Below are 12811 nucleotides of genomic sequence, written 5' to 3' on the forward strand. Positions count from 1 at the left end.
GTGTGGAACCTGACCAGACGGCGTTTCCTCTGCCGCCCCGTCAGAGCGGAGCACGGCCTCTTCAGCAGCACCGACGTGGCTCTGATCCACGACTTCACCCTCTTCATCCTCACGGACAGAAGCACAAACGGCAGCAGGGACGCAGACACAGGTCGATTCCAGGTAAGATTCTTTTACATCGATGTTTATGATGAGAGGTTATAAAGTACTGAAGTGTCCGTCCTCTCAGACTCTCCTGGTGTACGATCTGATCAGACGGAGCTACGTCAGGAGGCTGATGGGGCTCTCAGTGATTCCCTGTCCTCAGCAGGAGTTCCACCTCCTGCAGGACGGACGGACTCTTCTGGGCCTGTCAGAGACCAGGTGAGTGTGCAGACTCCACAGTCAGAGATACATCACATGACATTAGTTCACATGAACTGAACTAAATTAGAATGAACAAATGAAACATGTTGATGAAGTGATTGTTGCTGTATATCTACAGGTAAATGTGTGTGTGTGTGTGTGTGTTGCAGAGGTCATGTGATCCTCTGGGATCTGGAGTCCGGCTCCATCAAACATGAGATCAAACCAAAGCACAGAGAGTCTCAGGTGTGCAGCGGCCTGGTGCGAGACCTGCAGCCTGATGTGACCTCAGGCCGAGAGAAAGCAGGCGAGGGCCTCATCGTCCATCTGCAAACACACAGACACACAAACACACAAACACACACTGTGTCTTTCCCACGTAAAATATCAGATTGTTTCACAACATTGCTCTGTGCATGTTTAGCTGATGGATCCAAACTGAGTTACAGAGGGCAACAGCAGCGTGATCTTATTCCTAAAGAGTCAGCCCGCAGGACAAAGGCCGAAGCACAACATATTCATAAGCAAGAGAAACAGAATCTGTGCATCTGTATATCCTCTGAGAGGGACGGCGAATGTTTCGGGCGTGTCTGGTTTAGCCAGCGTTTAGCGATAAGGACGTCCTCCTCCGTGCGCTGCATCGTTTACAGTCCAGTCAGCAGCTCGAGCAGCGACCGTGTGTTCAGGTCAAAGGTAAATTCTCCCTCCAGATGTGTCTGCTAAATAAACGCTGTCATCTCTCGGTTCGTCCCATCCCCCGGAGGAGCGCCCGTTCATCTGTCTGTGCTGAGTCTCAGTCTCACTGTAAACAGGAAGTTACACAGAGGCTGCACTCTGGCTGACTGCAGCGGGATGAAGCCCAAACAGAAACAGATTCTCTTGTGCTTTTTGGCTTATTAAGCCTGATATTATTTTAGAGAGAGGACAGTGGATAGTGCCGGAAACGGAGGAGGAGAGAGTGGGGATGACGCGGCAAAGGGCCGAGGGCGGGAGTTGAACCCGGGGCCGCCGCATCGGGGACTACCATCGAGAGCCAGACTGGTGCCATCGTTTCTGATGCATTCAGGAATGTCAGGAAATCTAAACGCTGAGGGTTTCGGACACAGCAATGATCAGATTTGTCTCAAGTTGAATGTTTGATCTGGAACAGATTGTTGATGAACGCGCTGCAGGTGTTTATAGAGCTGCTGATGGGAGCCGGGATGTCCTCACGCTTTTACACGGACTGATTCTCCTGCATACGCCGCAGCCTGCGGATACGTGATTGGTCAATACAACTCGGACTACAAACAGAAACACTTCCTGTACTAAAATCCGGTTCTGTGCCAACATAAGTACTGATTATGTATTTACAAAAGTCCGACCTTTTACTGCCAGCATTTGATGCGACATTTGAAACGCTGTCATGAGGTTCAACACAAACATCTTTCCCACTGTCACCATCAGCAGCAGCAGAGCAACCTCGAGTTTCAAGCAACCATTTACTCACATTAGCAATCAAATCATCGATATTCAACATTTTCGCTTGGTACCAAATTTCATGTGTTGTTGCTTCATCTTCAGGTAATAACCACAACAAAGTCACGTGCACCTGTTCAACGTCATCACACAGAACCATATCTGTCAAATGTACATTTCACCTCATTGACACAGCTTTTATCACTCATCAAGTCAACAATAGTTTTTTTCATCTTTGACAATTTACTTAATTTATTTTTTCTTTCCTTTTTTAAATTGTCTATTTTCGCCATTAAGGCTTTGGGTGTTGATGTAACGGTTCTGCATGGCTCCCGTTTCTAATTCCTTTACACCCGTATTAAGTTCAGACTCATTAGTTTTCAGTTCGTCATCCGGAAATGTTTTTTCCTCTTCCATATTTTAAAAAACCAGTCTAATAAAGTCCGCAAAAGTCCGTTTGTATCCGCAAAACGGTAAACCTAAACGCGCGGAGAGTGTTCAACCAATGCATTGGATCTATGCTTATTATTTAATGTGTGCACACACATTTTAAATGGCCATACACGTGTTTTATCAGCGCTGCACATACCCCAAACGTTGGCCCGGCATAGATGATCTGATGTCCCGATCTGCGATCCTTGGTGTCCCGGTTTGCTCCAGTAGCTCCGGTGCGGCTCCCATTAGAGGATCGATGACTCTCAGCTGTATCCCCCGTAGCCATCAGTGTCCAACAGCGAACTGCGTTGATCCCCAATAAAGCAACGATATATCACGATGATCCGATTGAAGGCTGTTTTGTACTTAACTGTAGTGACTGAGCCCCTCACTTTAGCCGCTACTGGTTGCTGATGGTCCCGACTTAGTTTACGTGTGGCTCAGTATGAAACTTTTCCTATACGTAACGTTTATTGTCCATTACATTGCACGTTAACGTATGTTCCAAAACCAAAACAAGACACAGTAAAAAACAACATGCCTCTGCCCATTAGCCACCGCTGTGCTGGCAGGACATGAACTTAGATAACCCTTAGGCAAATTGGCCTCAAATGACGCCCCCTGGTGCCCGGAGGAACAATGAAAACAGATAATACATGGCTCCTGCACCTTTCTTTACTAAAATATATGTACATGAAGACTTGAAACTTCCTCAGGGAGGGTGATGGTTCCACCTCGGATCTGTTGGAGTAACTTCCAGATTTCCTCAGTGATGCCGTGGGACGTCCGCACAGAGAGCCGGTCTGCAAAGAAGAAGAGGCAGGAGAGAGAGAAACAGAGGGATGAAGAGAGGAAGAGGAGGCTGGACAGGGAGAAATACAACTCTATAGATCAGTACGTCCTCAGTGGAGACGGACAGGTACACAGCCGGGCAGAGACGCTGTGAGAGGACAGAAAAACACCAGAAACAAGATATTCACTTTCTCTCTTTTATTTTGAAGGTGTTGGTGTGCTCTTATTTTGCTCACCACCTGGACGTGTTCAGCCTGGCCTCTCGGGATCACCTCCACACGCTGGAGGATCACACGTCCCTGCTGAGCCTCCACACGGCAGCTGTTACCCAAACAGGAAGTCACCTGGTTCTGACCCACTACGACCAGGACCAGAGGGCGCCGAACATCACGCTGTGGGACCTGAGTGCAGGAACGGTGGGCTTGGATTTCCTCTTTCAAACAATTGTTTCTGTTTCTGTTCCCTGAGAAGGTGTAACTTATTGTTCCAGGTGAGGAGGACTGTGAGGAGCGAGGCCGGAGTGTGCTGCGTCGCTCTCACAGACGATGCAGAGAGAGTCGTGTTCGGGGTCGCAGGAAGCAACAGGTGTGTCTGTGTCTCTCCAGCTGTTGTTCTTCCAGCACAGCGACACAGCTGGTGTCCGGGAACAACTACAGACTATTACAGCTGCTAGTGTTGGCCTTTACCTGTATCACAAACCAGGTAGTAAACTAAGCACGGTCGTATTTCTTCTATCCAGAACGAACAGCTGACAAGATGCAACGAAGGGTCCTGTATCACAAACTAGTTTAGCTCTTTGTTCGTGTTACGAGCAGCTCGTGAGGGGAACAGGCCTTTTTCAACGCGGACGTTTTTACATCCAGGAGGAGGAAAGCTCAGGTGTTTATAGCTCAGGTGTTTATAGCTCAGGTGTTATAGCTCAGGTGTTAAAGCAGCATTAATGAAGACTGTGTTCCATTTAGCTGCTTCAATTTCATGGTCCTTGTTGGGTCCTGAACACCTGAATAGAACAGAACCATTGTTCGAGTTATTATTAACACCTGTGTGTTTCCTCCTGTTGGATGTAAAAATGTCCGCTGTGAAATAATCCCACAGGAAGCAACATGAAAAACTGCTGACTCGGTCTAAACCTCGTATGTGTCTGACCGCATCAGGTCAGTGTGCGCTTTTGTGAACAATGTGTTACAAGGACTGTCCTCATGAGGCCGATGACGACGTGTTTGAAAGCAGGTGCGCGCTGCGGACGTAGGTGAGGACAGCAGACGAGCAGCGGAGGAGCAGCCCCGCCTACTCCCCGAGCAAAGTATCCAGAGCCATATAGACAGAGAGTCGCGTCAGTGGAGGCCCAACATGCTCCATGATCCGCCATTGTGATGGAGCAACTCTCTCTCTCTACGGCTCTGAAAGTACCGTCACTCAGTCACTCAGTCACTCAGTCACATACAGACCGTGTGTCGCAGTTCTCATCACAGAGTATGATCAAATCATTCTGTAAATTTCCCGTCAGATCGTCAGCATCAGTTTAACATGAATGATAACCTGCTGAGAAGAATCATTTCAAACTTTGTCCTTTGTAACTAGCAGAGCAAAAAGACAGATAACGTACAGCTGAGTAATGACTGGCTCTTATATTTATAGATACGTTTACACTAAATCATCTATAACTAAGCTAACGCGGCGCGTTGATCCAGCCCGGCTGTCAGCCTTCACACTGCGTAACAGAAACTTTCACACCTCATGTAAACACCTCGTGTTCTCTGATCATGCTGCGTTTGGGTGCCACTATGACAAACTCATTTTAAAGACATTGGATGTTACGTTACTTTAATATGTTAATATATAATATGTAATATATTATATTATATGTAATAATTCATGTGGTCCGTGTTTGCTCCGACAGGTTGAACGTGTGGGACCCGTTTAAGAGGAAGAGCAGGAGCATCTGTGGCCATCAGGACCTGAAGATCCAGGACTGCAGCGAGCTGTACATCACAGAGCGAGGGAGCAGAGCCGTCCTGCTGTCAGGTACCAAACACAGCTGTTATTACAGGGAGGCATGTAAAGATGAATTATATCTGCAGTCATATGGCTGAGGAGTGTGTGTGTGTGTGTGTGTGTGTGTGTGTGTCTGTGTGTGTGTGTGTGTGTGTGTGTCTGTGTGTGTGTGTGTGTCTGTGTGTGTGTGTGTGTGTGTGTGTGTGTGTGTGTGTGTGTGTGTGTCTGTGTGTGTGTGTGTGTGTGTGTGTGTGTGTGTGTTCACACTCTGCTGCTATAAACCAACTGTTTCCTCAGGGCTCTTTCACATTAAGGTGTCATTTTACAGCAACTCTTCACACTTTGGTTTCACACGTGTAATGACTCCAGTCTCTGATGTATGCTGACAGTTTGATTCAAATAAGCTTCATTTAATTATCAGCCTGTTTAGTTTCTATTATTATTCACTATATTTTACATGACCTCATTTAAAGCTGATTAACGGTTAAAAACTACAAATAAATATTTAAAGTTTGATTCTTTTTTGGCAGCATAATGAAGCCAAGTCCTGATGTGGCCACAAGGGCCTTAAACCTGCATTCTTATAATGGCCAGCAGGGGGCGCCTCCACTGGGAGCAAAAAGAAGAAGAAATGCTCCTGTCCTGATTTGTTCCTCTAGTCTCAAGTCTTCTTCAACACAGCATGATGTTCATTTAGTCACTGAAGCTCCCATTGAGAGTCACACAGACCAGGAACAGGGGAGGGTTTAGGGCGGGGCTACCTGTGAATTAAAGGGCCAGTTCGCTGACTTTCACCCTCAGTCCTATCATGCTAATACGGGGAGCTAATGTCATGTCATTATGGTAGGCTCTGTGCCTTTGGACGATGCTGTCCGCTTCTCCAATGGGCCCTGGAAAACCTGGAGGTCAGGGAGCTGGCTAAACTACACTTCCTCAATCTCGGACACCGCCTCTGATGTCGTCTCGTTTGAAATGTTTAAAATTTTCAGACGATCCGGTATGTTCTCGTTGTGTTTCAGACTCTGTCCCGCTCTGAGTCGTTGCCTGCAGAGAAACGGTCGTATTTCACTCCAGCGTCTCTCGCTGGGCCGTTCCTTTCAGAGGGAGGGGCGCAATGCATGCAATGAATGTGTGAAACCACGAGCTGTTTGTACAACTGTCTCCACAGCTATGGCGCCAATTTCAAACATTATTGCTTCTATGGAGGATTACAGAGAACACCAGCTTTGACTGACAGCGGCTTCTTCCAGGGGCGGACTGCTCCTTTAAGGATGCACCTTGCTAACCAAGCTAGCCCAGGTGTTAGCTAACCCCACCCTTCTCTCCAGCTCCACCCTCTTGTCCAAATATGGTCACTTCTGGCTCCCAAAAAAAAAAAAGATAGCAACAGCCAAAATGCCAAAGCAAGTAGACTCAAACCACCGGGTGACTTCACGTTCATGTCCACTTCTTACATACAGTCTGTTCGATTCGTCACCACAGCTGTCGCCAAATTATCCACAACTGGAATATTAAAGATTATAGCACATCAAAAAACATCAGTTAAGCACCAAACTATGTACGTTATTACATGAGGAAAATGTGTCTTCACTCTTCGTGTTGCTGTAATTCTCCAGGTCAGCTGAGCCTGTGGGACCTGGAGGCGTGCAGCGTCCTCTCCGTGCTCTCCTTGGATGCACACGTCAGCTGTTTGAAGCTGCTTCACGGTCAGGAGGTTTCTGTCCTGCTCGGCCTCAGTCACAGCCCCGCCCTCACCAGCGTCCGGTCGACATCCAGGACTGTCGGCTCTGAAACTGAAGGCCCTGAAGACGCAGACCTGTTTGGAGAGTCCAGCAGCAGCGAGGAGGAAGAGGAGGACACATAGAGCAAACTCTACACTCTGTATTCTCCTGGTCATGTGACGGATAAACAAATGGAATATATGGAGAGACGCAGGATCATTGGAGACTTGCAGTGCATGTTGTGTGAATTACTTCCATATATATCTGTTTTAATGTAGTGTAAATGACTTAAAGGCCCAGTGACAACATGACAGAAAGGATCCCTACAGAGATAGACCTTTCTGTTACAGAGGAAGATGATTGTTTTAACCACACACAGACGTTACATCGCTCTCTGCACACACACCAGACTCCATTCAGAAAAACACTGATTTAAGCTCACAGAACAGGAGCTGCTGCTCTACTGCTGCTTCACTGGGTTAGTTTGTTAGTGTGATTTTGTTTTAAAGGGTTATTTTGGTCCAACAGAATATTTGTGTAACTACCCCTTTCCCCTCGCTCCTCTCCAGCTCCACCCTCTTGTCTAAATACGGCTCCAAAAGTTGCAAGATGGCGGCGATCCAAATGCAAAATGCGAGCTTTAAATGGGCGTCACAGAGGCTATGTGTATGTTTTACATGCTGAAAGAAAAAGGAGAGCTGGATGACTATACTTTGTTTTAATGAATATAAAAAGAAATGTACACAATAGTGAGAGTGAACCAGTAAAAACAAAAAGTCCACAAACATGACGTCTTATTCCAGTGTCCCATCAACAATCACCTCAATTAAATATCACTCTCTTTGTAAACATGTAGCATGTGGAGGTCGCGCTCTGTAAGACATTATTGTATAGAGACAGACACTGATTTCAAATGATCGAGTACAAAGAAAGAAACCTGCAGGAACGTCTTATTTTTTATCAGGACCTCGTCCACAATGAAAAGAGGGAAATAAACAGAAAGATGCTTTCTCTTTTTTTTCTCGCAAGTAGAAATTAAAAATCTCACAAAAAGCAGAACACTTGAAGAGGAAGAGGAGGAGGAGGAGGAGGAGGCAGCTTGCAGCAGCTGGAGTCCCTGCAGACTGCACGTGTCCGAGGGAACAATCAGTGACGTCACAGCATCACACCTGGTCCTGGATTAATCATAAGCGCTGCTACTAATGGTGTTCGATTGTGCTCTTACAACATCACAAGTACTGTAATCAACTACGGCTGACAGTCCGACCCCTCGGGGTCACTACCTGGATCTGCGGTCCTTTCTGTTTTTGTCCAGGCTTTTGTCCATCGTCTTTTCGTTGTCCCCCCTGCATTTGGGGCAGTACCACTTCCCCTTGGGCTTGTATGTGAGCCCCACGCAGGAGAAGTGGAACCACTCGATGGGGCACTGGTCGTTGTCGCAGCCGATCATCTCGCCGTACGACACCTGCTCGCAGAGGCAGTAGGTGGGCTCGTTGGGGTCGATGGCGAAGTCGACCGGCGAGGCGTCCCGTTCCTGTTTGGACTTGCGTTTCTTCTTCTTCGCAGACTTGGACTTCTTCTCCCGGGGCGGAGGGATGGACAGCTCCTCCACCGGGTCGTCAACCAGAGAACCGTTGGCCGACGGATGGCTGGAGTCACGGCTCTCGCTGTTGCGTTGGCGTCGAGGTCGGCGGGCTGAGGTGCGTTCAGGAGCAGGGGTCTCTTGGACGCTGGAGCGTCGCTCTGTGGTGAGCCGTTCAGCCTCGCTGGGCTCCTGCAGGCACAGGGAGTGGGAGTCCATCTGTCGGGACCGGTTCTCCACCAGCTCCGTCATCTGGGTCACCACGTGGATCTTCTCGTCACCGAGCTCCTGGCTGATGATGAGCGCCCTCTGCAGCTGGATCTGCAGCCGCTTCCTCTGAGCCGCATCCTGCTCTCCTTTGTACTTCTCAAACACCTCATCCACCTCCTTCAGCACCTCTGCAAAGAGTAACAAACAATAACAACGTGATAAATAAAGTGAGCCTTCAAGGAGAATTCAAGGACTCTTTAACCTGGGCCCTATTTTTACACTTTGAGGTCTTAATGAATAATGGGTACAACAAGTTTTGGAATCAGTCCAGTAGATTGCTTCAGCCAGTAGCCATAAGGCAGGCTAATGACTTCAACATAATCCTGGTAATGTAATTATGTCAGACAGTCTCAGATTGTAACAGAAAGGATTGTTTAACAAATAAACATTTTTATTAAAAAGGTAAAATCATTTTTAACCAGAAACAGCTGTTAGCTACATTGCTATCCTCCAAGCCACCAGACTCCATTGACAAAACCAGTCATTTTACCTTGAAGAACATGGGAGTTGCTGGTCGACCTCAGCATCAACAGATTGTGTTTCGTCATTGTACGTTACCTGAATATTGTGTCTGACCTCAGCTAACCGTTTAAAACACTAAATTCACACAATAACACAAACAAACTGATCACAGAAGCGGTAGACCACTCCTGTGTTCTGCAAGGTAAAATGACTGTTTTTGTCAATGGAGTTTGGTGTCTTTGAAGAGCGAGATGTTTTTTATTATTATTACAGGGTTTAGTAGTTAATACTCGAAATGAGAGTTGGTGATTTTTTAAAATGTGGATACTTTAACCAGCAGACGGCAGTAATGCGACGTTGCCAACTATATTAAACGTTAAAGAAGAAGAAAGAGGAGTGCTGAGGCTACAGGAAGTGACGGTGGTCAGATGTTGAAGGGGGGTTGCCTTGAAGAGCAGCAATACGGCTCTGCGGTTCACACTCGACGGAGCGGAGTGGAGGGACAAACACCGTGTAAACCCTGTCAGACGTCTAATCTCGTTTTATAACAATCTAAATTTAAAGAGTCGTCTATTCCGTGGACGTATTATATACTATCCGTCCACGGTGTCGGGGATGTTTTATGTAACGTTGACTGGTTGCAAGCCATTGTTAACCGCGCGTCAACAGAAGCAAAAACAAAGATTGTTTTTACATACAAAAACGGCAGTGTGTGTTGTCGATGGTCACCGGGTAGTTTCACACCTCAATGAACACAATTTATGCTCATATACACACTGTTATTCTACGTTCTTTGCTTCGGCTTACATTAAGTACACCAAACAACGTTCAATTCAAATAAATGCTTGAGTTTATACATTGTTTTCACAATAATCCTCCGTGGAGATACCGTAGTGGGCGGCAGCGTGTATACTGAAAAAGTTAATGTTTTATTAATACATAGTGATCATTTTTGAATTATATTGATGCCGAATTCGCCATTGGTTATCAAGTATTCATAATAGATCGTTTGCCATGTTGTAATGTAAATGTACGTTTGAGGAGAGCTAGAAATATTAAAATTAGCATTTTCTCAATGGAGTTCGGTGCCACACACAAAACAGGACGGAGTGTATCCGGGCGGTGCAAACTGACTTGTTCATTAAACAGTTGCCTCGTCAACGTAGTAAAACACACTTGAGTTGATCACATTCACGGTTTAAAGGAGTGTAGATTTAAACATAGCGGCTCTGTTTTCGCAAAATGGGAACACAAGGCTCGCGCCTGCTCCACCATTTCAGCACACCCTGTCAGACTGCCGTTAATGTTTGCCAATTCTAACACGCAGTTGTGATTAACGATAAAAACATGAAGACACAGTACCTTGATACTTTGCATCGATTTCTCGGAGCAGGGAAACATTTCTTTGTATGTCCAAAGGCAGGGACTCCACACATTCCAGGTAATCCTCCACATAGTTGACCAGTTGCTGCGACTTGTCGGTGTTTGGATAGTGATGGCCTAACATCGTCTCTGCGATGCATAGAGGCGCTGAAACAATATGGAGGAAATGTGAAAAATATACTATTAAAATCAAATGCTTGGCGACTTTGCAGCTTGTAGGGCAGTCCCAGGCAGCAGTTCACTTCAAACAAAACTCAAGCGACTGCGCATGCGGGAGTATTTTCCTTATATGGTATTGTACAGTTTCCCCTCATTTGTCGTCACGAAAGGCGGGGCCAGTAAGGTTAGAAGCTTCGGGATTGGCAGAGAGGGATCTCATTATCATAACATTTTCCCGGGAAATTAAACCAATGGGGGAATAGAAAACTCTGAGATCCATAGTTTAGACGGACCCCAAGTATGACCGTAATTACATTTATGTCACAGTAGAGCAGAAGATATTTAGGTACAGATTCAGACTAGAAGTTTAGTCACATTATGAATAGCTTAGGTAATTACATTTATTGTCATATTTGTAAAAAAAAAAAATTACACATATAAACATGTTTGTCTGCAATGATGACATTAATATATATACAGCAAATACAAAAACTTTATTTAAAGTCAGCAGCAACAGAAGGTCACAATCTTTTCTTTGTAAATTTGTGTTATATTTTACATAAATTCTCTATATGTCTAACGTCTTATATTTTAACACATTAGCTTCCATCTGGCAACAGCTAGCTATAGCATTCAACCACTTTTACCTTCTAGCTAATATTACCATAAACTGGGAAATAACAGAATGCTTAAATTACATTATGATAATGTTTTACAGCACAATAGGAAAGACATGAACTCCTAGCTAACAGTAAAGTTAGTGATGACTTGGTTGAATGCAATATAGCTAACCCTAACCCTGACAAATGACAGAATGACCCACAATAATCTCCCATATCAATTGTCCTTTCAGTTACCAATCAATCAGGAAACTGTGAAATAATAAGTATAGTAGCATTTCTACGTTAATTCCATCCAGGAAGTTGGAGTCTCCTAATCTGAGATGATGTCAGAGGAAAAAGGACGCCCTGGTCTCATAGCAGGATTAGCTGTAACCTTTTTAACTAGCTGTACATGCATGTAATGTAGAAGAACCAGGAACACATCGGACAGGGCAGATATTCGAATCCCTTTGAGCGCACCTGTTGTTCACCAGGTCACACGGCTGAGGTGAGAACGGGCCTGACTCTGACATACCAGGTTCCTCCTTTAATGTGCGTGTGTGTGCAAAGCTCAGTTAAACCTTGTCACTGTAAATCATGTGATGACATGAACTGTGTGATTCAGGGAAACTTCCTATTTCCTCTTTTCTGTGTCACGAGGTGAGTAAATATCCTCACTGTACTGTCTGTTACTGCTGACACACACAATAAGACTAGTCACAATACTACAATACACACACACCTGTTTACTGCAGGTACTGAAACATGAACGCCCCTTATTACAACTATTTATGAATGTCACAACTCCAACCAGTGACTCAAACACTGCCACCACTTGTTACTTCTACTGATATTACAAGTACAACTACTGCAACTAACACGATAACAACTACCACTACTACTATAATTACCAGTGCCATGCTGCTAATGTATTTTATGCAATTACTACTCAAATACTACGACCATAGTTACAAGTAGGCCTACTACTGTAACTATACTATGACCACTGTTACTACTACAGTACAATAAGTACCAGTATTACGTCCACTACCACAAATACTGCAGTAGTATACCTCTCCTGCTACTACCATAGATAAGATAAGATACACCTTTATTGATCCCACAATGGAAAATGTTCTATTTTAGCAGCAAATGAAAAAAAAGCAGCACACGGTGTAAAAATAGAATCCTTTAATAAACATTTTCAGTTCTACAAAATGGTCGGACATGTTATTGCACATGAGTGTTGTGGCTTTTACATGGATTGCACAAAAGTGAATGTTTTCTGCTCTTGTGGTCGCAGGCTGGACTGAACAGTCTGACTGCAGCAGGAAGGAAGGATTTCACACACCTTTGCACACCTTCACACACTTTCACACACCGCAGGTGAAGCAGTCTGCTGCTGAAGGAGCTCCCCGGTGCTGTTACAGTGCCATGCAGGAGGTGGGAGGTGTTCTCCATGAGAGATGAGAGCTTTGCCATCATGCTCTTGTCTCCCACCACTTCTACACGGTCAGGGGGCTCCCTGCACTCGTGAGGACCCGCGTCTCCTCAGCAGATGGAGTCTTCTCAAGGGCCAGGTGTGAGGGACACCCAGGTAACTGTCA

At 45.5% G+C, this 12811-nt stretch overlaps 1 protein-coding gene across 1 annotated transcript; it reads right to left on the reverse strand.

Annotated features, from left to right (window-relative positions):
- Nucleotides 1-7449: 7449 nt before the first annotated feature.
- On the reverse strand, nucleotides 7450-10661 carry ing2 (inhibitor of growth family, member 2). The gene is made up of 2 exons (XM_069672501.1): nucleotides 10423-10661; nucleotides 7450-8726 (listed from the first exon to the last, which is right to left on the reverse strand). The coding sequence occupies exons 1-2, from the start codon at nucleotides 10565-10567 to the stop codon at nucleotides 8026-8028; spliced, it is 846 nt and encodes a 281-aa protein (XP_069528602.1). The 5' UTR covers nucleotides 10568-10661; the 3' UTR covers nucleotides 7450-8025.
- Between the last annotated feature and the right edge of the window lie 2150 nt (nucleotides 10662-12811).

The sequence above is a fragment of the Semicossyphus pulcher genome, unplaced genomic scaffold, assembly GCF_022749685.1.
Source record: "Semicossyphus pulcher isolate SPU_LCO1_2020_fin unplaced genomic scaffold, fSemPul1.0.p SCAF_21, whole genome shotgun sequence".
NCBI classification, from domain to species: Eukaryota; Metazoa; Chordata; class Actinopteri; order Labriformes; family Labridae; genus Semicossyphus; species Semicossyphus pulcher.

Bases quoted from the DNA above. Each gene is read 5' to 3' on its own strand.
- ing2 (XM_069672501.1), bottom strand. From the start codon at position 10,567: ATGTTAGGCCATCACTATCCAAACACCGACAAGTCGCAGCAACTGGTC. The intron at 8,727-10,422 runs GTACTGTGTCTT...TACTCTTTGCAG, and splicing joins AATCGATGCAAAGTATCAAG to AGGTGCTGAAGGAGGTGGAT.